The 24281-nt window shown below is 42.0% G+C and overlaps 1 protein-coding gene across 1 annotated transcript; it reads right to left on the bottom strand.

The window, feature by feature from the left end:
• Window positions 1–654: 654 nt before the first annotated feature.
• Window positions 655–22607, bottom strand: LOC120046721 (annexin A5-like). Its single transcript, XM_038992175.1, has 15 exons — window positions 22422–22607; window positions 13492–13754; window positions 12872–12960; window positions 12107–12322; window positions 11764–11851; window positions 7573–7667; window positions 6936–7049; window positions 6647–6737; window positions 6438–6517; window positions 4583–4639; window positions 4294–4387; window positions 3456–3551; window positions 1937–1995; window positions 1570–1692; window positions 655–1421 (listed from the first exon to the last, which is right to left on the bottom strand). Exons 2-15 carry the CDS (start codon window positions 13742–13744, stop codon window positions 1362–1364), a joined length of 1515 nt encoding a protein of 504 aa, XP_038848103.1. The 5' UTR covers window positions 13745–13754; window positions 22422–22607; the 3' UTR covers window positions 655–1361.
• Window positions 22608–24281: the final 1674 nt, after the last annotated feature.

Raw genomic sequence — 24281 nt, 5'->3', positions numbered from 1 at the left:
TCACTGCACCTGTACATAGCCCATCTGAAAATAGCCCATCCAACATCCCCAAACTCTATTTATTTATTTATCTTGCTCCTTTGCACCCCTGTATCTCTACTTGCAAATTCATCTTCTGCACATCAATCACTCTAGGGTCTAATTGGTATATTGTAATTACTTCGCCACCATGGACTATTTATTGTCTTACCTCCCTTTTCTTACCTCATTTACACACACTGTATATAGATTTTCTTCAACTGTATTATTGACTGTATGTTTTGTTTATTCCATGTGTAACTGTGTTGTTGTATGTGTCGAACTGCTTTGCTTTATTCTTGGCCAGGTTGCAGTTGTAAATGAGAACTTGTTCTCAACTTGCCTACCTGGCTAAATAAAGGTGAAATATATATTTTTTTAAATAAATACGACTTGTCTACAAAATCATATTGCTGTGACTGCTTTCAAATAAAGGTTATTGCAACTGGCACGGTTTCCTCCTTTGCTCACTGACTCCACAAATAACAGGCCAAGAACATCAGCCATTTGTTGAAAATGTCAGGGGCCTTGGGTCAGAAACAGGAAATAGTGCTCTTCCTTGCCTCAAGACTAAAACACAGTATGATGCAACACAACATTAACATGGATGAAATCCTCAGTAGGGGAAACAACAGCGGTTTTTCTCAACATTTATTTTCAGATGTAATATTAAATCAGAGCACTGTTACTGAAATGTGATGCAATGAGATTTTAGTTAGAAGTCAGATTGACAGATATGCTCAAAGAGATTGTAGCAAACAGCAGACAAAAAAACACAATGATAGTGTACACACACACCATATAAACACAAATATAAACTGAACATTTTGGTACTTAAGCTGCTAAGTATTCTGACTTCAGAGTCATGTATTTAACATTTCTCAACTAAACCAATTACTACTTAGTTAACTTTTACAATTACATATGCATAATATTGGCACAGGCTTGTTAAAATAAAATATATTGATTTAAATTCCAATTCTAATCTAATCAAAGTTGCACGTTGCACCTTTAGGGCATTTTTACCCTGACTAAGTTATAATATCCAGCACTGATATTACACTTATGGAAAAACATGTACTTTCTTGCTCATACAAAATATAGAAAAGGAACAGCTTTTATGATTGGAGGTTCTCATATCATAACATGTGCTAAAAGTTGCATTGAAGAAAATGGATGGCATGGCATGCTGTATTGCTGACTGTGGTGCATGCATAGATAGATAGATAGGAATATATATATATATATATTACTATTATAGGCTAGTCAGTAAATGGGTATATATGTAAACATTGGAGATATAGTGTGGGGGACGTCCTGTAAAGAAATCTGACATGGTTCCTCTAGTCGCTCCCTCCACACAGCTTTAACAGCAGTTTCTTATAGTCCCCTGAAGTGTCTCCCTGTCATAGACAACAACAAACACATCAACAAACTAGTCCAGAACATCATACTAGAATGCCTAACCTGCTCTATAGCAGTAGCATTACTGGAGGTACTGGTGTGTGTATGTGTGTTTGAATTTGTGTAGTGATGAGGAGAGATACTTACAGAGATGTCTGTGTAGAGCGACTTGCCATATGTCTTGGCGTATTCCTGACGGATATCCAACATGTCCACCTCGGAACGGGTCACCATTATCCGAATCAGGGTTTTGTCCTTGGTCCCGGCCCCCTGAGAAAACACGCACAGGCAAACGCACACACACTGGACCTTAGCACTTATTTAAAGAGTACACTTATCAGAAGCAATTACTGTAATAACAATGTAATTTCATTGGGACTGGGAAAGTGAAAATGTAGTGAGTGTAAACAGTGTTCACTTATCAGTCGTGGACAGTTTTGTTGTTCTGTATGTTCAGTATGTTGTAATCAGTCCAGACAGACAGACATACAGACAGAAACGGGGCGTGTCTTACCTTCATGGCCTTGTAAAGTCTCTCTGCAAAATAAGCGGGTGTGTTCTTAATACACTTGACTGGAACACGGAGAGAGCAGAGGGTTAGAATTAACCTTAGTAGGCGGGCGCTAGTCTTCGGAGGGAGGGACTGATAACATGGCCCAGTCTGTTTGTGCTACAATGCCAACTCCTAGTCAGTCATTGTCATGCCAAATGTTTAGCTTGAAAATGAAAGCTATTGAGTTTGCAAGAGCACAAACAGACTTGAGACAAGGTGACTGATACCGTGTGTTGAAGGAAACTCTCAAAAACAAACAAAGCTAACGGTTAAAAATAATATGAAGGGATAAAACTGAAAAGATTGTCAAGTCATATCTGAAACCGGAACTTGAAAATACTCTGAGTGTACAAAACATAACAAATATTGAGTTGCACCATCCCCTTTTGCCCGCAGAACAGTCTCAATTCGTCAGGGCATGGACTCTGTGTCGAAAGGTGTCGAAAGTGTTCCACAGGGCTGCTGGCCCATGTTGACACCAATGTTTCCAACAGTTGTGTCAAATTGGTTGGATGGCCTTTGGGTGGTGGACTATTCTTGATACACACGGGAAACTGTTAAGCGTGAAAAACCCAGCAGTGTTGCAGTTCTTGACACAAATTGATGTGCCTGGCACCTACTACCATACCCCTTTCAAAAGCCCTTAAATATTCCATCTTGGACATTTACCCTCTGAAGGGCACACATACACAATCCATGTCTCAATTGTCTCAAGGCCTAAAAATCCTTCTTTAACCTGTCTCCTCCCCTTCATCAAAACTGATTGAAGTGGATTTAACAGGAGACATCAATAAGGGATCACAGCTTTCACCTGGATTCACCTGGTCAGTCTATATCATGGAAAGAGTACATAATGTTTTGTATACTCAGTGTATATGAAAATATACGAATGTAGTTTGATAAACACAGTCAGAAGCGTGAAATACATTTTTAAACATCACATCAACATGACTTCTGTACGGACAAACATCATGCATAATGGAACAAGCAAATAACACATCATTACTATGAAGTGTGTATGGAGAGTGAGCATCTCTTGATACAAGGTCAGAGAACAACAACGATGTCATCCAGTCAAAATAATCTAAAAGCATGTTACTGTACCATTAACCGGAGCAACGATAGCCAAGTGAAGGAAAACAACAACAATTACTCATTCAGACAGCAACAGTGTGACAACTCACATATTGTTATAGCATCTTCTATAACATATTTTCACAATAAGAATGAGTAAGCTATGGGTGTTAACACATTCGGCTTAAAAAGAAATTCCCAGCTACTGTTAAGTCAAACCCCATACAGTAATTGGGTGGAACAATTGTTCAAGGTTTTTTTGGGTAATCCCCTACACATACATCTGGGTATTCCACTCTGTGTGTGTGTTGTTAAGGGTGTGACATAGAGTGTTAGTATGTGTTTGCGTAGAGACGTGTAGGTGTGACCTGCATGGGTGTGTGTTCACCAAAAGGTGTCCTCTTACCCACGGCCACCATTCCACTCTCCAGGTCTCCAGACATTTCTCTGTCGATGCTCTTCTCTAGATCTCTGCCACACATCTGCTGATACTCATGGAACACTGCACATATGCACGCACACGGGCACACACACACACACACACACACACGGATAAGGTAGTGGCAAAAGCTATGAATCAAGATGAGTGGACAGCACCAGACGACTGATATTTCATATACACTCAGTGGCCATCTAGTACCGGGTCAGACCCCTTTTGCCTCCAGAACAGCCTGAATTCCTTTTTTGTAGCTGATAGGAACGCAGTGTGGTCGTCTGCTGCAATAGCCCATCCGTGACAGGGATTGACGAGTTGTGCGTTCTGCACACCACTGTTGTACTGCACCGTTATTTGCCTGTTTGTGGCCAGCATGCTAGCTTGCACGATTCTTGACATTCTCCTTCGACCTCTCATCAACAAGCTGTTTTCGCCCACAGGACTTCCGCTGACTGGATGTTTTTTGTTTGTCGCACAGTTCTCTGTCAACCCTAGACACTGTCGTGCGTGAAAAGCCCAGGAGGGCAGCCGTTTCTGAGATACTGGAACCGGTGCGCCTGACACTGAAGACCATACTACGCTCAAAGTCGTTTAGGTCACTAGTTATGCCCATTCTACCGTAGATTCGAACAGTAACTGAATGCTTCGATGCCTGTCTGCCTGCTTGCTTTATATAGCAAGCCACGGCCACGTTTGAAGGAGTGAACCATATTCGTGAACGGGTGGTGTACCTAATAAACTGGCAGTGTACATTTAATTGATATTTGACTTCTGTTGTCACAGTACCATTGCTCTACCCTGTAGTTACCTGCTCTGAGGTGGGGTTTGCTCCTGGCGCACAGGATGGCATTGAACTTGGACTCATCTGTTCCCACCTTGTTCTCTCCAGCAGCATACAGGGCCTGGACAGAGGGCACACAATACACACAGGCATCTTTCAATGAGTAGGTAGAGATTTAAAATATGCCGTGTAGGGTCCTGAGTTTTTCCTGCTCAAATTTAATGAAAAACACCTGTCCCTAAGTATGTTGAAGACACAATACAGTATGTAGATTAGACAACACAAGGTTCATTATAGATAAGAAATGGCAATTTACCTGGGCATCTTGTTTGGCTACAGAGATGTCCACTGTCTCTCTTTCATCTCGATTACCCTGAGAGCACAAACACAACACATAATCAGGGCCGGCTGCAGGCATAGGCAACATAAGCGATCGCTTAGGGACCCCGACTGGAACTGTTGAGAGTTAGAATGGTAGAATACTCAACGTGCAAGTTAGACATTTGGTTGTGCATCAGCAGTTTTTCTCTTGTTTTTTCAGTCACAGACAGTCACTCAATTAACCATGTCAGCTAACAATTAGGTTAGTAAATTAGTCCAGCCAGTTATCTAAACCTTGTAGTGTTAATGGCTGAATACTGATCGAGCACGCAGGCCCCTGACCACCAGGGGGCCCCATTGATTTTGTTAGTCACTCTCACTCAGATATCACTAACATGGCATAAGTTATGGCAAAATGTGTAGAATTGCAGGAAATTTGCTTTAAAACTTCAAAAAGGTATCTCTGCCCCATGGCACAATGAGTAGAATTGTATGAAATTTGTTACAAAACCGCACAAATGTATCTCTGAATTGCATGAGTAGAATTGCATGAAATGTGTTATAAAATTGCAAAAATACCTCTCCGCCCCATGGCAAAATATGTATAACCTGAGAAAGCTTGCATTAAAACTGCAACATTTTCTCTACACCCCATGGCAAAATGTTTAGAGTTGCAGGAAATGTACTTTAAAATAGCATTTTTCTCTCTGCCGTCAAGAGGGGGGCACTCAATTATTTTGCCTGCTTGGTGGGGGGCCCCACAAGGAGACACGTTCTGTCTCCTAGAGATGAACGTACCTTGGTGCGAAAAGTGCAAATCAATCCCAGAACAACAGCAAAGGACCTTGTGAAGATGCTGGAGGAAACAGGTACAAAAATATCTATATCCACAGTACAACGAGTCCTATATCGACATATCCTGAAAGGCTGCTCAGCAAGGAAGAAGCCACTGCTCCAAAACCGCCATAAAAAAGCCAGACAACAGTTTGCAACTGCACTTTGGGACAAAGATCTTACTTTTTGGAGAAATCTCCTCTGGTCTGATGAAATAAAAATATAACTGTTTGCCATAATGACAATGGTTATGTTTGGAGGATTAAGGGGGAGGCTTGCAAGCCGAAGTACAGCATCATGTTGTGGGGGTGCTTTGCTGCAGGAGGGACTCATGAGGGAGGAAAATTATGTGGATATATTGAAGCAACATCTCAAGACATCAGTCAGGAAGTTAAAGCTTGGTCGCAAATGGGTCTTCCAAATGGACAATGACCCCAAGCATACTTCCAAAGTTGTGGAAAATGGTTTAAGGACAACAAAGTCAAGGTATTGGAGTGGCCATCACAAAGCCCTGACCTCATCCTATAGAAGATTTGTGGGCAGAACTGAAAAAGCGTGTGCGAGCAAGAAGGCCTACAAACCTGACTCAGTTACACCAGCTCTGTCAGGAGGAATGGGCCAAAATTCACCCAACTTATTGTGGGAAGCTTGTGGAAGGCTACCCGAAACATTTGACCCAAGTTAAACAATTTAAAGGCAATGCTACCAAATACTAATTGAGTGTATGTAAACTTCTGACCCACTGGGAATGTGATGAAAGAAATAAAAGCTGAAATAAATAACTCTACTATTTTCATTTCACATTCTCATTTCACATTCTTAAAATAAAGTGGTGATCCTAACTGACCTAAGACAGGGAATTTTTTACTAGGATTCAATGTCAGGAATTGTGAAAAACTGAGTTTAAAAGTATTTGGCTAAGGTGTATGTAAACCTCCGACTTCAACTGTATGTACTGTATGTATATGTATTTCTAATGTATACATTATTCTACATCTATGGGACATAGGCTGTACCTGGGCCAGAGAGATGAGGAGTCTACGGAAGTGTCCTGAGGTGTCCCCACTAATGGCATCTTCCAGTGACTTCTTATTCTCTGAAATAACACACACAGCTTTCTTACACAGCACAGTACAGAGCAGTACACTTCTCATATTTATTTCAAAGGTTTTTACCTCAACGCTATCTGTAGTCCCTGTAGTGTGTGTCTACCTGAGGAACTTACCTGTTTTGTAGACCATGCTGATCTCTCTGATCTCTGCGTTGGAGCGAGAGGACAGGATCTCTATCAGACAAGCCTCGTCTGTCCCTGCACCCTGTCAGAACATACAGTAGAGAACAGTTGGTAGGTTTACGACATGAGTATTACTATTTCTCTGTTCATTAAACTAGTTTAGCTAGTCAAACACAAAACAAAAACATTCCACTTGTTTGCACGTACGAACGCAAACACACACACACACACGCTAAGAGAGAATATCCATGTCAGTGATTATAAAAACCCTTTCACAAACCTTAATGGCATCTTTGAGTTCGTATGCATCAAGCTGGGCTGGGGTCTTCAACATGGCCAGCACCAGCTTCTCAAAGTTCCCTGACAGCTCTGACTTCAGATCCTTAACCAGATCCTAGGAAGGTAAGGGGATACAAGCTTGGTATAATTCAATGCTAACCAAGTAATTATTGAGTTGGGCTGGTGCTCAGCGGTACAGAGAACAAGCACTTTCACTGTTCTATAACTTGAATATCGGCACCGTCATTTTCTGTACTGCTTGAGTACTGGCACCTCTTTTAGAATATTGGCTGTAAAATATGATAAGTAACGGCAAATATATAGAAAGAGTACCGGCACCCAAAATGAGTGGCGGGACCTACTTCAGTCCACTTCAAGCATTAATGCTATCTGTGTTCAACTGCTGTGCCATGTGTGTTCCGGGTACTGCTATAATGGGGTCTGAGGGAATCAAGTCCTCCAGCTACGTCGTTTACTGGAAGAACCATCAGCTGCTGTTAGATATACCCTCTGACCCTCCCTGAGCCTCACTTATACAGATCATTGTATCATGCTGTAACACTCATTATATTCATTTGTTCCATAATAACTCAACTTAGATAAATAAGGTATCACGTTTTTAAATGTAACTGTATTACCTTTCCGTAGGAAGTTTTGAAGGCCGCGAGCATGGGAACACGCTGTATGTTTGAGCGACTCCCTAGCAGGTCTATGATGGCCTGTTCATCAGTACCTGTAGAACAAGTTCCCTGTCAGAACACATATTCAAAACTGCCCATCCATTTCCCTTCATGAGTTTATAATTTTTTTTTTTTTACTAGTATAGCTCAGCAAATATCATTACCAGGTCTTCATACATAATTAAGTCATTCAAAGATTGAGGCTCAATGATAGAAGGCAATGTAATTGCTAGTGTTGAATTTACCTATCCATTCCTTTCAGATCTACACAAGTGCGTATTGTATAAGGTTACTGACAAGGGGTTGTTTCTGGACAGGGCCTATTCTCTCGTGACATCTGGCCATTAAGCATGTAATATTTGTTTCTGGTTCCAAGATTAGATAGGGCTTAATGTATGCTCGGCCCTTATTTATGTGCTCTCTGACACCTGGAGTTGTTAGACAGGAGACAATGCCAAAGGACTAGTCAGCCCTTCCCTCCTCCGAGGGGCCAAAATGTTTCTCTCTGTTACAGTATTCAGAAGACTGACTATTGAATGTGATTGAATAATACTATAGTATCCATGTTTGGTATATATCTGAAACGTGTTCACTGAGGATAACTCTGATGCTAACTATGTGCATGTATGATCTCTGTGGTTATTTGTATCTGTACAGGGAGAAATCTGAATTACTATATGGAAAAAGGTTTTATGGTCCTCTCAGGAATTCTGTCATATTTACACTGGTCTCATCCCCCACAGAAGCATTTAAATGCTGTGACACCCTGCGGAGATTGGGCCTTGGTGGTCAGGTTACACTGTAAACTATGTATCGTTTGATTGATCAAAGGTGATTGGTTCTGGGTTGAAAGGATACACCTTCAGATGTTATAAATGAAATTAAATGCCTTTGTTCTGTCTCTTATCCTGTATCCAGTCCATGGAGGAAGGTTGTATGATCAATTCTCATTTCCTCAGCTTCTAGGCCTCTGGCTAGTAAGCATCTCCTTGTCCATGCTTTGCCTTGTAAGTTAACCTTAGAATCTACACTACCGGTCAAAAGTTTTAGAACACCTACTCATTCAAGGGCTTTTATTTATTTTTAATATTTTCTACATTGTAGAATAATAGTGAAGACATCAAAACTATGAAATAACACATATGGAATCATGTAGTAACCGAAAGTGTTAAACAAATCAAAATATATTTTATATTTGAGATTTTTCAAATAGCCACCCTTTGCCTTGATGACAGTTTGCACGCTCTTGGCATTCTCTCAACAAGCTTCATGAGATAGTCACCTGGAATGCTTTTCAATTAACAGGTGTGCCTCCTTAAAAGTTAATTTGTGGAATTTCTTTTCTTTTTAATGCGTTTGAGCCAATCAGTTGTGTTGTGACAAGGTAGGGGGGTATACAGAAAATAGCCCTGGTAATAATAAAAGACCAAGTCCATATTATGGCAAGAACAGGTCAAATAAGCAAAGAGAAACAACAGTCCATCATTACTTTAAAACACGAAGGTCAGTCAATACGGAAAACTTAAAGAACTTTGAAAGTTCCTTCAAGTGCAGTCGTATAAACCATCAAGCGCTATGATGTCTCTCATGAGGACCGCCACAGGAATGGAAGACCCAGAGTTATCTCTGCTGCAGAGTATCATTTCATTAGAGTTACCTGCCTCAGAAATTGCAGCCCAAATAAATGCTTCACAGAGTTCAAGTAACAGACATCTCAACATCAACTGTTCAGAGGAGACTGCGTGAATCAGGCCTTCATGGTCGAATTGTTGCAAAGAAACCACTACTAAAGGACACCAATATGAAGAAGAGACTTGCTTGGGCCAAGAAATACGAGCAATGGACATTAGACCAGTGGAAATGTGTCCTTTGGTCTGGAGTCCAAATTGGAGATTTTTGGTTCCAACCGCTGTGTCTTTGTGAGACGCGGTGTGGGTGAACGGATGATCTCTGCATGTGTATTTCCCACCGTAAAGCATGAAGGAGGAGGTGATATGGTGTGGGGGTGCTTTTCTGGTGACACTGTCTGTGATTTATTTAGAATTCAAGGCATACTTAACCAGCATGGCTACCACAGCATTCTGCAGCGATACGCCATCCCATCTGGTTTGGGCTTAGTGGGACTATCATTTGTTTTTCAACAGGACAATAACCCAACACACTGTGGGCTGTGTTAGAGCTATTTTACCAAGAAGGAGAGTGATGGAGTGCTGCATCAGATGACCTGGCCTCCACAATCCCCCGACCTCAACCAAATTTAGATGGTTTGGGATGAGTTGGACCGCAGAGTGAAGGAAAAGCAGCCAACAAGTGCTCAGCATATGTGGGAACTCCTTCAAGACTGTTGGAAAAGCATTCCAGGTGAAGCTGGTTGAGAGAATCCCAAGATTATGCAAAGCTGTCATCAAGGCAAAGGGTGGCTATTTAAAAAAAATTGAATAGAAAATATATTTTGATTTGCTTAACACTGTTTTAGTTACTACATGATTCCATATGTGTTATTTCATAGTTTTGATGTCTTCACTATTATTCTACAATGTAGTAAATAGTAAAAAATAAAGAAAAACCCTTGAATGAGTAGCTTCCCATGACCATTCCTTAGTCAGCTAAACGCATTATACTCGATTGCACATGGTTTAACTATAGTCTTTTGCATATGGCTAATTATCTTTATGAGTCAGATAAACATTTTATTGGCCAATTGCTTAGTCTTATTACGAGTCGCATGTGAGGTATTTATAATATCATACACACTGTATATACAAATGTCAAATATTGCTGGCCAGTACACTAACTCAATCACTGGACCAATGTATAAAAGGTTAGGGGCTGTTTCTGGACAGGGTCTAACTCACTCACTAGACCAGTATAAGGGGCTAGGGGTTGTTTCTGGACAGGGTCTAACTCACTCACTAGACTCCAGTATAAGGGGCTAGGGGTTGTTTCTGGACAGGGTCTAACTCACTCACTAGACTCCAGTATAAGGGGCTAGGGGTTGTTTCTGGACAGGGTCTAACTCACTCACTAGACTCCAGTATAAGGGGCTAGGGGTTGTTTCTGGACAGGGTCTAACTCACTCACTAGACTCCAGTATAAGGGGCTAGGGGTTGTTTCTGGACAGGGTCTAACTCACTCACTAGACTCCAGTATAAGGGGCTAGGGGTTGTTTCTGGACAGGGTCTAACTCACTCACTAGACTCCAGTATAAGGGGCTAGGGGTTGTTTCTGGACAGGGTCTAACTCACTCACTAGACTCCAGTATAAGGGGCTAGGGGTTGTTTCTGGACAGGGTCTAACTCACTCACTAGACTCCAGTATAAGGGGCCAGGGGTTGTTTCTGGACAGGGTCTAACTCACTCACTAGACTCCAGTATAAGGGGCCAGGGGTTGTTTCTGGACAGGGTCTAACTCACTCACTAGACTCCAGTATAAGGGGCTAGGGGCTGTTTCTGGACAGGGTCTAACTCACTCACTAGACTCCAGTATAAGGGGCTAGGGGCTGTTTCTGGACAGGGTCTAACTCACTCACTAGACTCCAGTATAAGGGGCTAGGGGTTGTTTCTGGACAGGGTCTAACTCACTCACTAGACTCCAGTATAAGGGGCTAGGGGTTGTTTCTGGACAGGGTCTAACTCACTCACTAGACTCCAGTATAAGGGGCTAGGGGTTGTTTCTGGACAGGGTCTAACTCACTCACTAGACTCCAGTATAAGGGGCTAGGGGCTGTTTCTGGACAGGGTCTAACTCACTCACTAGACTCCAGTATAAAGGGCTAGGGGTTGTTTCTGGACAGGGTCTAACTCACTCACTAGACTCCAGTATAAAGGGCTAGGGGTTGTTTCTGGACAGGGTCTAACTCACTCACTAGACTCCAGTATAAGGGGCTAGGGGTTGTTTCTGGACAGGGTCTAACTCACTCACTAGACTCCAGTATAAAGGGCTAGGGGTTGTTTCTGGACAGGGTCTAACTCACTCACTAGACTCCAGTATAAAGGGCTAGGGGTTGTTTCTGGACAGGGTCTAACTCACTCACTAGACTCCAGTATAAAGGGCTAGGGGTTGTTTCTGGACAGGGTCTAACTCACTCACTAGACTCCAGTATAAGGGGCTAGGGGTTGTTTCTGGACAGGGTCTATTTAACCAACTCACCAAAGCCCTTCATGGCTTTCCTCAGAACCTCCACATCTCTCAGTGGGTCTGCTCCCGGATGATCCTTGATGCTTCCCCGGAATCCTCTCTGAAAGAAAAGGGAATTAACCCGGAATGTAACCTGATTGCTTTACACTGTCAGTGTTATTTACCAGTAAAAATCCTGGCAAAATCTCTTATAATTGACATCTCAAGAAGAGTAAGAAAAAAATAGAAGCCCAATCAATATTAGTGCAGAACATTTAGGTATTCCAGATGTATTAACCAGATGTATGCCTGTCCTAAAATTGTATTTTGAAGGACTATTGACACAATAGGGTTAAATCTTCCCAGTGTATCTTACATTGATGGCAGGAGAGACTGGAATGGCTCCACCTCCAGGCATGGACGGGTTGGGCGACGGGGCTTGAGGGTACACTGGCATGGGCTGATTAGGCGCTGGTCCTCCTCCGTAACCAGGCATGGAGGGGTTGGGTGAGGGTGCCCGTGGGTAGCCAGGCCTGGGCTGGCCTGGATAGCCCATGCCTGGGCCTTGAGGCTGGGGCATCTGTCCTCCTGGCTGGGGGTACATACCATAGGGCTGTTGGTTAGGGGGCTGGGGGGCAGGGTGGGGGTATCCACCAGAGGTGAACATGGCTGCGGAGATCGGGTTGGCATGTGATTGGAGCAGAAGTGGGCATCCAATAAAATGTGCAGGAAGCTGATTGGTTTCAATTAATCTGCAAGCAAAGCTGTTTTGTAGATAATCAATTATGTATTATAGATGTTGATTAAACATCTGCTTTTGTTTTTTTAATAAAGAGAAAATAAAAGGCAATGTAAAAAAGAAATGATACAAAACATGGAGTTTTGAAGGATTACAACAGTGAAAGAGAAGGTTGCAGCAAATTATTATGTTTTTGAAGCACTATCTGAGCTAACAAACATGAGCTACATTATTTTAGTCATGCGAGAGAGACTATTAAGGGAGGTTAACAAGAGAGCTGCAACATAGATAGATATGAGAAAAAGATGACCTGGGTAAAAAGTCTTATCGGTCAATAATTGGGTTGTGATTGGGGGGGGGGGGGGGGGGGCGGGTTGTACTGTATTTTCATGCCAGACTTACCATGGCTGGGAGATTGCCTGCGTTGAATCCAGGGTTGGACAGATTATCAAGACCAAAGGTGGGGAAACCAGCACCACCTCCCCAACTATCTGTAACAGATGACATAGATGGGCATGCCACTAAACTGTTTATGGCAAATCACTGACAAATTGCTATGTACTATTACTACTGTTTTACAACAGTTTGGATAGTTTTGCTTTGATGTTGTGGTTGTATATGATTGTAGTTAACCAATCAAGTAATTGATTAATCAATCAATCAATACATCCTTCAATCAGCTGTTACCAGAAACCAAAGGATAATTGTTCTGTTTTAAATAGAAATAGAAAGTGCTTAAACTTCATACTAGAGAAGTTTTAACAAATATCTGGTATTGCTGCTAGGGCAGAGAGGTAAAGAAATGGGTCAGTATTAAATTGGCTTTGGACTAGCAATAAACACACTTGCCAATTCTAGTCAGCAGAGTGATACTCAGGGCACACAGAATGGGAATACTATGTCAGTCACAAGTTGGTCTGTGAGTGTTGTCTCAGCACAGCGGAGGTTGTTAAGAGAATAAAACATATAAAACATGCTGCATGTGCATATATTAGGCATGATCTGTTGTCCTGAGGCCTTACCTGCTGGGGGTATGGCTGGGTACCCTCCAGCTCCAGGCTGTGGTGGATAGCCACCTGCTTGAGGGGGATAGCCACCTGCCTGGGGTGGGTAACCTCCTGCCTGGGGTGGGTAACCTCCTGCCTGGGGTGGATAACCTCCTGCCTGGGGTGGATAACCTCCTGCCTGGGGTGGATAGCCTCCGGCTTGGGGTGGGTAACCTCCTGCCTGGGGTGGATAGCCTCCGGCTTGAGCGGGGTATCCTGGATAACTCATGGTTTATGGTCTGAAATAAGGAAAAATATCTAAATATAAGGCCTATTTTTTATATGTAAATGCATTCTGTTTGGAGTTTTTCTGTTCCGGGTTAGGTTATGATGACAGGAAAATGCAGTGGGCCACTCCCCTCTCCATGGAGTTTAGCTGGGGAGAAGAAACATGGCTAAATTCCTCAGGATGACCCATTAAGCAGGAATGAATCGTGGTTTCCTTGGCTGATGGTTTAATTTTTAACATGATCAATTTATGGGTAACTGTGTATAAATGGAACAACTACATACAAGAAACTGAGTATTTTCCTGAAGTTTACAAAAAATAAACTCAGGAATAATATTTTTGGGACACATACAGTGCCTTTCAAAAAGTATTAATACCCCTTAACTTATTCCACATTTTGTTGTGTAACAGCTGGAATTCAAAATATATATTTTTTCTCACCCATCTACAGACAATACCCCATAATGACAAAGTGAAAACACTTTTTTTGACATTTCTGCACATTTCTTGAAAATTAAATACAAAAATCTCTCATTTACATAAGTATTCACACCCCTGGGTCAATACATGTTAGAATCACCTTTGGCAGCGATTACAGCTGTGAGTCTAAGATTTTCACACCTGGATTGTAAAATATTTGCACATTATTCTTTTTTTTTTATTATTCAAACTCTGTCAAGTTGGTTGTTGATCATTGCTAGATGACCATTTAAGTCTTGCAAGCCAATTTAAGTCAAAACTACAACTGCTGAAAGGTGTTCCTCTCCCAGTATCTGTTGGAAAGCAGACTGAAACAGGTTTTTCTGAAGGATTTTGCCTGTGCTTAGTTCCATTCCGTTTTTTTTTATCCTAAAAAAGCTCCCTAGTCCTTGCTTATGACAAGCATATCCTCCATAACATGATGCAGCCACCACCATGCTTGAAAATATGAAGAATGGTACTCAGTGATGCGTTGTGTTGGATTTGCCACAAACATAATGCTTTGTATTCAGGACTTAAAGTAAATTTCTTTGCCACATTATTTGCAGTTTTACTTTAGTTCCTTATTGCAAACAGGATACATGTTTTGGTATATTTTTTATTCTGTACAGGCTTCCTTCTTTTCACTCTGTCATTTAGGTTAGTATTGTTGAGTAATTACAATGTTGTTAATTTATTTTTTATTTATTTATTTATTTTTCTCCCCTTTTCTCCCCAATTTTCGTGGTATCCAATCGCTAGTAATTACTATCTTGTCTCATCGCTACAACTCCCGTACGGGATCGGGAGAGACGAAGGTCGAAAGCCACACATCCTCCGAAGCACAACCCAACCAAGCCGCACTGCTTCTTAACACAGCGCGCCTCCAACCCGGAAGCCAGCCGCACCAAAGTGTCGGAGGAAACACCGTGCACCTGGCCCGCTTGGTTAGCGCGCACTGCGCCCGGCCCGCCACAGGAGTCGCTGGAGCGCGATGAGACAAGGATATCCCTACCGGCCAAACCCTCCCTAACCCGGACGACGCTAGCCCAATTGTGTGTCGCCCCACGGACCTCCCGGTCGCGGCCGGCTGCGACAGAGCCTGGGCGCGAACCCAGAGACTCTGGTGGCGCAGCTAGCACTGCGATGCTTTTTTAATGTCCATTATTGAATTCCCTTCTAGCCAATCAGAAACTACTATTCAACAACGTTGTGGTATATTTAAAAAGTATAAAAGTGTAATTTTCCTCCACAAGCGGTTTACAGGCATTTAACACCATACGTCATTTCTTGCCGTCTATTTTCCAACTTCAATCGGTTAAATCACATTGGTAAAATGTTTTTATGCAGTTACAAAGGTAATGGTCCTGGCTCCCTAGGAGTGGCTTTCCTGCAAAGAAGACTGCAAGAACACAGCACAGAATGCTCAATGAGGTTAAGAAGAATCCTAGAGTGTCAGCTAAAGACTTACAGAAATCCCTGGAACATGCTAACATCTCTGTTGACGAGTCTATGATACGTAAAACACTAAACAAGAATGGTGTTCATGGGAGGAAACCACGAAAGAAGCCACTGCTGTCCAAAAAAAACATTGCTGCACGTCTGAAGTTCGCAAAATAACATCTAGATGTTCCACAGCGCTACTTGCAAAATATTCTGTGGAGAGATGAAACTAAAGTTGAGTTGTTTGGAAGGAACACACAACGTGTGGAGAAAAAAAAAAGGCACAGCACACCAACATCAAAGTCTCATCCCAACTGTAAAGTATGGTGAAAGGGGCATCATGGTTTGGGGCTGCTTTGCTGCCACAGGGCCTGGACAGCTTGCTATCATCGACAGAAAAACGAATTCCCAAGTTTATCAAGACATTTTGCAGGAGAATGTTATTGTATGTGTCCACCAATTGAAGCTCAAAGACGTTGGGTGATGCAACAGGACAATGACCCAAAACACAGAATTAAATGAACAACAGAATGGCTTCAACAGAAGAAAATATGCCTTCTGGAGTGGCCCAATCAGAGTCCTGACCTCAACCCGATTGAGATGCTGTGGCATGACCTCAAGATAGTGGTTCACACCAGACATCCCAAGAATATTGCTGAACTGAAACAGTTTTGTGGATGGTTCAAAATTCCCCTTCCTAAGAAGGGCTTTATAAATACATTTGATTTGATTTAAAGTTATAGAATGTTCAGATAGTCATATCTGTACTACACCATACATTTATGTCTGTCAGATAGAATAGGGAATCATGTCAGCTCTATTCATTCTATTTCATGTCACTGACTACACCCAAGGTGTGCCAACATAAAAAGCACATTCAGTACAAAGTTCAGCAGGGGTGTCAAACTAATTTTATAGTATAATATTTATGGATTTAAGGACTACATAACTGTTATTACACCGTCACCCATTTAATCTACATTCTTAGAAAAAAAGTGCTATCTATAACAAAAAGGGTATTTTGGCTGTTCCCATAGGAGAACCTTTTAATTAACCCCTTTTGGGTTCCATGTAGAACCCTTTCCACAGAGGGTTCTACATGAAACCCAAAAGAGTTCAACTTGGACCCAAAAAGGGTTCTACCAGGAACCAAAAAGGGTTCTCTTATGGGGACAGTCACAGAACCATTTTTGTCTAGGAGTGTACCGTACGCACACAAGTCTTAGACCACAGCCTAACATGAAACTAAGAGAGAAAGCCAAAGTCCAAACACCAAAGACTCAAGCAATCAACCATGCTTCTCATTTATCTAACCTATCTACAACTAATACTAATTTCAACACATTAATACTAATTTCAATGCATTTCTCTTTCTCCTATCAGTGGCCTGAGGCCTATAGATTTCAAGTAAACAAGCACCAGTGTAATACAGGAGTGAAATTGTGACACAAAGACATCAACATAAGAAACCAAAGCATTTGACCAGGACACAAGCTCAGCATACTCACCAAAGCCCATAGGCTATTAACATCCTGTATAATAATCAAACCACAAATCAATATGGCAAATACAGCCTAAATTAAGAAACAGGCTACCAACTGGAACACAATCGCTCTGATACATTAGAATGAAATGTGGCACCTTTCTATTGATCAAACGTAAGGAACGTTACACATGTATACAGATCGGTGTATAAATATAAGTAGCCATATGGGATCCATATGTGTAAGGCCCTGTAAAGCACACAAATGTTTGCTGGACGAATGGGAGTAGGTCTTGTGCTGAAGTGTGTGGGCATATTCCTCATGTTCAATATAGAGGTTGACCGATTAGGGCCGATTTCAAGTTTTCATAACAATCGGTAATCGGCCTTTTTGGATGCCGATTACGTTGCAATCCACGAGGAGACTGCGTGACAGGCTGACCACCTGTTACGCGAGTGCAGCATCAAAAGGGCCTTGTGGCTGCAAGGAGCCAAGGTAAGTTGCTCGCTAGCATTAAACTTATCTTATAAAAAAACTATCAATCTAAACATAATAACTACACATGGTTGATGATATTACTAGGTTAACTAGCTTGTTCTGCGTTGCATATAATCAATGCGTTGCCTTTTAATTTATCATCGAATCACAGCCTACTTCAAGTTGATGATCAAAAGCGCATTTACAAAAAAAGCACAATCGTTGCAAACAAGTACCTAACCATAAACATCAATACCTTTCTTAAAATCAATTCACAAGGATATTTTTTTTAAACCCTTATATGTAGTTAAAATTAATTCATGTTAGCAGGCAATATTAACTCGGGAAATTGTGTCACTTCTCTTGCGTTCAGTGCAAGCAGAGTCAGGGTATATGCAGGAGTTTGGGCCGCCTGGCTCGTTGCGAAATGTTGAAAGTCCATTTATTCCTAACAAAGACCGTAATAAATTTGCCAGAATTTAACATAATTATGACATAACATTGAAGGTTGTGCAATGTAACAGCAATATTTAGACTTAGGGTTTCCACCCGTTCTATAAAATACGGAACGGTTCTGTATTTCACTGAAAGAATAAACTTTGTGTTTTCAAAATTATAGTTTCCGGATTTGACCATATTAATGACCAAAGGCTCGTATTTCTGTGTGTTTATTATAATTAAGTATATGATTTGATATTTGATAGAGCAGTCTGACTGAGCGGTGGTAGGCAGCAGCAGGCTCGTAAGCATTCGTTCAAACAGCAGCTCTTAACAATGCTGGGATGCACAGCGCTTTTTATGACTTCAAGCCTATCAACTCCCGAGATTAGGCTGGCAATACTAAAGTGCCGATAATAACATCCAATAGTCAAAGGTATATGAAATACAAATGGTATAGAGATAAATAGTCCTATAATTCCTATAATAACTACAACCTAAAACTTCTCAACTGGGAATATTGAAGACTCATGTTAAAAGTAACCACCAGCTTTCATATGGCCAAGCTTTCCACCTGGCTACCCCTACCCCGGTCAACAGCACTGCACCCCCCACAGCAACTCGCCCAAGCCTTCCCCATTTCTCTTTTTTCCCAAATCCAGTCAGCTGATGTTTGGAAAGAGCTGAAAATTCTGGACCCCTACAAATCAGCCGGGCTAGACAATCTGGACCCTTTCTTTCTAAAATTATCTGCCGAAATTGTTGCAACCCCTATTACTAGCCTGTTCAACCTCTCTTTCGTGTCGTCTGAGATTCCCAAAGATTGGAAAGCAGCTGCAGTCATCCCCCTCTCCAAAGGGGTTTACACTCTTGACCCAAACTGCTACAGACCTATAATCTATCCTACCCTGCCTTTCTGAGATCTTCGAAAGCCAAGTCAACAAACAGATTACCGACCATTTCGAATCCCACCGTACCTTCTCCGCTATGCAATCTGGTTTCAGAGCTGGTCATGGGTGCACCTCAGCCACGCTCAAGGTCCTAAACGATATCCTAACCGCCATCAATAAGAAACAATACTGTGCAGCCGTATTCATTGACCTGGCCAAGGCTTTCGACTCTGTCAATCACCACATTCTTATCGGCAGACTCAACAGCCTTGGTTTCTCAAATGATTGCCTCGCCTGGTTCACCAACTACTTCTCTGACAGAGTTCAGTGTGTCAAATCGGAGGGCCTGTTGTCCGGACCTCTGGCAGTCTCTATGGGGGTGCCACAGGGTTCAATTCTTGGACCGACTCTCTTCTCTGTATACATCAATGATGTCGCTCTTGCTGCTGGTGAGTCTCTGATCCACCTCTACGCAGACGACTCCATTCTGTATACTTCTGGCCCTTCTTTGGACACTGTGCTAACTAACCTCCAGATGAGCTTCAATGCCATACAACTCTCCTTCCGTGGCCTCCAACTGCTCTTAAATGCAAGTAAAACTAAATGCATGCTCTTCAACCGATCGCTGCCTGCACCTGCCCGCCCGTCCAACATCACTATTCTGGACGGTTCTGACTTAGAATAAAACATAATAAACATCTCCAATCCAAAGTTAAATCTAGAATTGGCTTCCTATTTCGCAACAAAGCATCCTTCACTCATGCTGCCAAACATACCCTTGTAAAACTGACCATCCTACCGATCCTCAACTTCGGCGATGTCATTTACAAAATAGCCTCCAATACCCTACTCAACAGATTGCATGCAGTCTATCACAGTGCCATCCGTTTTGTCACCAAAGCCCCATATACTACCCACCACTGCGACCTGTACACTCTCGTTGGCTGGCCCTCGCTTCATACTCGTCGCCAAACCGACTGGCTCCAGGTCATCTACAAGACCCTGCTAGGTAAAGTCCCCCCTTATCTCAGCTCGCTGGTCACCATAGCAGCACCCACCCGTAGCACGCGCTCCAGCAGGTATACCTCTCTGGTCACCCCCAAAACCAATTCTTCCTTTGGCCGCCTCTCCTTACAGTTCTCTGCTGCCAATGACTGGAATGAACTACAAAAATCTCTGAAACTGGAAACACTTATCTCCCTCACTAGCTTTAAGCACCAGCTGTCAGAGCAGCTCACATATTACTGCACCTGTACATAGCCCATCTATAATTTAGCCCAAACAACTACCTCTCCTCCTACTGTATTTATTTATTTATCTTGCTTCTTTGCACCCCAGTATTTCTACATGCACATTCATCTTCTGCACATTCTACCATTCCAGTGTTTAATTGCTATATTGTAATTACTTTGCCACCATGGCCTATTTATTGCCTTACCTACCTTATCCTACCTCATTTGCACATGCTGTATATAGACTTTTTCTACTGTATTATTGATTGTATGTTTGATTATTCCAGGTGTGTTGTTGTATGTGTCGAACTGCTTTGCTTTATCTTGGCCAGGTTGCAGTTGCAAATAAGAACTTGTTCTCAACTAGCCTACCTGGTTAAATAAAGGTTAAATAAAAATGTTTAAAAACTACCTTTCAACATGGAATAAATAAGAGAATAGCCTAGGCCGGCGCTTATAATAAAGCTTTGGGAATAGCCTATGTAACAGTATAGCTTCCATCCTTCTCTTAGCCCCTACCTGAGCTTAAATCAGGAACCCTCTATACACATCGACGACAGTCACCCTCGAAGCACCGTTACCCTTAGCCCCACAAAAGCCGCCGAGCAAGGGAAACAACTACTTCAACTTCTCAGAGCGAGTTACGTCACCAATTGAAACGTTATTAGCGCGCACCCCGCTAACTAGCTAGCCATTTCACACCGGTTACATTCACCCCCCTTTTGACCTCCTCCTTTTCCGCAGCAACCAGTGATCCGGGTCAACAGCATCAATGTAACATTATAGCTCTCGTCCCTACCTGGGCAATGGGTAACGATGCTTCAAAGGTGACTGTTGTCTATGTGTGCAGAGCGACCCTGGTTCGAGCCCAGGTTGGGGCGAGAAGAGGGACGGAAGTGAAACTGTTACACCTACACTGCACTGTGACCGAATGACAGCAACTCAAGATAGACTGAAGCAAAATAGTGTTTATATTTTATAAGTCAATACCGAAACCATGCGAAAATAAAGTTACACCACTAGACTTTTTATGCATAAAGTAGCCAGGTTAACTTTAATTTCACACTTTAAGTTTTAATTTTGCTACATTGTCAAGGTTCCGCACTAGGCCTACTAACGTAAACTCACCCCATTCCGTACAAATGTCCGCAACCGCTACATTCAAACGAGGCTACAAAGAAAACTAATGGGACTGTAGCGACTGTGTTGACTTCAAAATCAGGTGTGTGAACTAGGTTTCTATTCAAGCGTTGATCGACATGGTAATGGCTCTATAGTATTGGAGAAAAGTTGAAAAAACGGACCCTCCGTTACATCGTGACGTGTCATGTCGTAACGTACAGTACGCATAAAGCAACTATTTCTGTCTTACAATCTCTCTCCACCAGGTGTAGCACTTCTCTCATCGTTTAAAAACAAGAAATGGACAGTGACTGGGGTAAGAGGGATACCTAGTAATTTTTTGCGTCATCATTGCATGCGATCATCATTCTCAAAGCCGCTGTTTACTTCTAAGATCACTTTAGCACCGCCCTAAAAACCCAATTCAAATTCGACACAAACCTTCAAATAGGTATGTAATGACACATTATATAAACTCTTGATAGTGTTTTATTTACATTTTAGAGGTGATAAGGTGATAAGTTGGACAGATCAAGTGAAAAAAAGCCATTTTCCCACACAACATCTCTCCTTCTCACTATCACGCATTAGTTTCGCTTTCCCACCCGCCATTTTTAAAAAGACCTGAAGGGGCTCATTGCCTGCTTGAATTATGCAGAAACGGGCAACGTTTAGGTCATGCAATTGATAATGTTGGAGAGGGGAGAAATTGTGCTTTACAATGGTATTGACATTACAGTTGATCTGGAAGTATTACGTTTTTGGGGCGCTAAAATAAGGGCAATTGTACGGACCAAGGCGATGTACGAGTTTACGTTAATCGGAAGAAGAAAAGCAAATTTACCGAAGCCGCCTGTCGTTGTCAGGCAAATTACTCAAACATACATTTCAAGTTCTATAACTAACCATAGGCCTAGCCTACTTTATCATGTTCTCAGTGCAATGAGACATTTTGTTATATTGTGTATAGCCCTCGCGCAAGAAGGCTCGCTAGTAGAGAAATTAATGTATCCAAGCGATGTGTCAAAAACCCGAAAAATGTATTATGCACTATCGCTACTGGAAACGATTGATATATTATAGCTAGTTCAGCTTCGATTTAAGCAAAACATGCATTTAGTTTGTCACTTACTTTTGGTTTGCTAGACGTCTCTTCCTGCCCGCGCTGGTCTATCTTTCAAGCTCAGTCCCTGTATGTATATAACGAAGGTGGGTGGGACTCCTCATACTTTCCAACGCAGTCTCTCATTAATTACTGCACAGTGGTAACACTGGTGCACTATTGAATGTACAAACGTATGACAGTGACGTGTTAGGTGAATCATTGAGATAGGGAAAAAGTGACAAATGATGACACATTTGCTCAGTCATATGCATGTGATGCAATGAGAGGCCACCAGAGAAGAGACGCCGCCTCAGCAAGAGGGTTGACAAACATGTCGAGTAGTTTTGATATCGCGTGTTTGTCTTCAGTTTTTGCTAGAATTTGACTACGATAGCTTCTTGTCAGGGCCGGAAATTAATCTCTTTAATTTCTACCAGACACTTTTAAAAAAATCTGCCACTTATGAAATCTGTTATACGCTTTATAATTGTAAACACGGAGTCAGTGGTAGGCTACTTGACATTAGAAATATGGTACATATTGTGTAACCTTAATCCATGATTATTCTTAAAGTATAATAATATTAATAGGTTATTCTTCTATCTGCCATGGTGGCAAGTGACCGGAAATGTTTGCCTGCCACATCTACCCTATATTTGGCAAGTGTTAATTTCATTCCCTGTTCTAGCTAATAGATAGAATATTTATTTAGAAAATATTAAACCTCGTCTATGTATCCCACTGGGTTTAGAGTGCTTATTTACAGTAGAGAATAGTCTGATAAACACTTTAAGGCACAGGGAGTTTAAAATGTTTCTGAATGCATCCCAAATGAGTGTATTTGCTTTTCCAGATCCTTACCAAATAATCTCATGAACTAATCATCTATATTCATATTCAACTAATCACCTGCAGATGAGCATGGTGTGGTGGAGGTTTCTGAGGAGCCAGGTCCTATTTCAAAGACCTTCCATGATGCCCAAACACAGCGGTCAGACCCAGCAATGGAGGACCACACCTACTCCAAAGGACCTATCATTACATGTGGCATGATGACTGCACCAGCCCGAGAGGTCACCGTCTGTTACAAATGTTACATTGAAAGATGCAGACTGTTTGCTGAACACAGGGATTCCACTACTAGAATTCAACACTCGTGTCTTGCTTACAAGTTTTTGCCCCCACATCATCAACGATGCCAGTTGTAGACCAAATTCTGTTGACACTAATGAAACTTAGACAGAACTTTGTTGTAGCTGATTAAGCAAGACTCTTCAAAAGGTCACCCGGTCAGTTCTGTAAAATCATGAAATTCTGGATAGATGTCATTGCTGAGCACACAAAGGATATCATTCCATGGCTGCCTTGTGAGACAAAGGCTACTAAGCCACAAGTCTTTCAGGAACATGACTGCGCAGAAAGTGTTTTGCATAAGGCTTAAAATCTGGACTCAAGAACTGAATCTTAGTCACTACTATAACATGCGCTGAGAGTCAGAAAGCAAGTTCAGGGGGGGAGTGTTTGAATAAAATAAACAGACCATAATGCAAACCAAGAACAACACACAGACAAGAAACAGAAACAATGACAGCTGGTGAAGAAACCAAATGGATTGACATATATAGGGCAGGTAATCAAGGAAGTGATGGAGTCCAGGTGATTCTGACGACGTGCATGTGCGCCTAACGATGGTGACAGGTGTGCGCGATAACGAGCGGCCTGGTGACCTAGAGGCCAGAGAGGGAGCACACATGGCAACTACTATGCCAGTAATGCTGTAAAATATATTGTTGCAACTGCTCCATCAGGAATGGTTGTGTTCATTTTAGAGGCTTATGGTGGGAAATGTAGCGATAGGTTCATAACACAGAACTCAGGGTTTCTCGA

The sequence above is a fragment of the Salvelinus namaycush genome, chromosome 4, assembly GCF_016432855.1.
Source record: "Salvelinus namaycush isolate Seneca chromosome 4, SaNama_1.0, whole genome shotgun sequence".
NCBI classification, from domain to species: domain Eukaryota; kingdom Metazoa; phylum Chordata; class Actinopteri; order Salmoniformes; family Salmonidae; genus Salvelinus; species Salvelinus namaycush.
The sequence above is the reverse complement of the archived record's forward strand: the minus strand, read 5'-3'. Positions and strand labels throughout refer to the sequence as shown.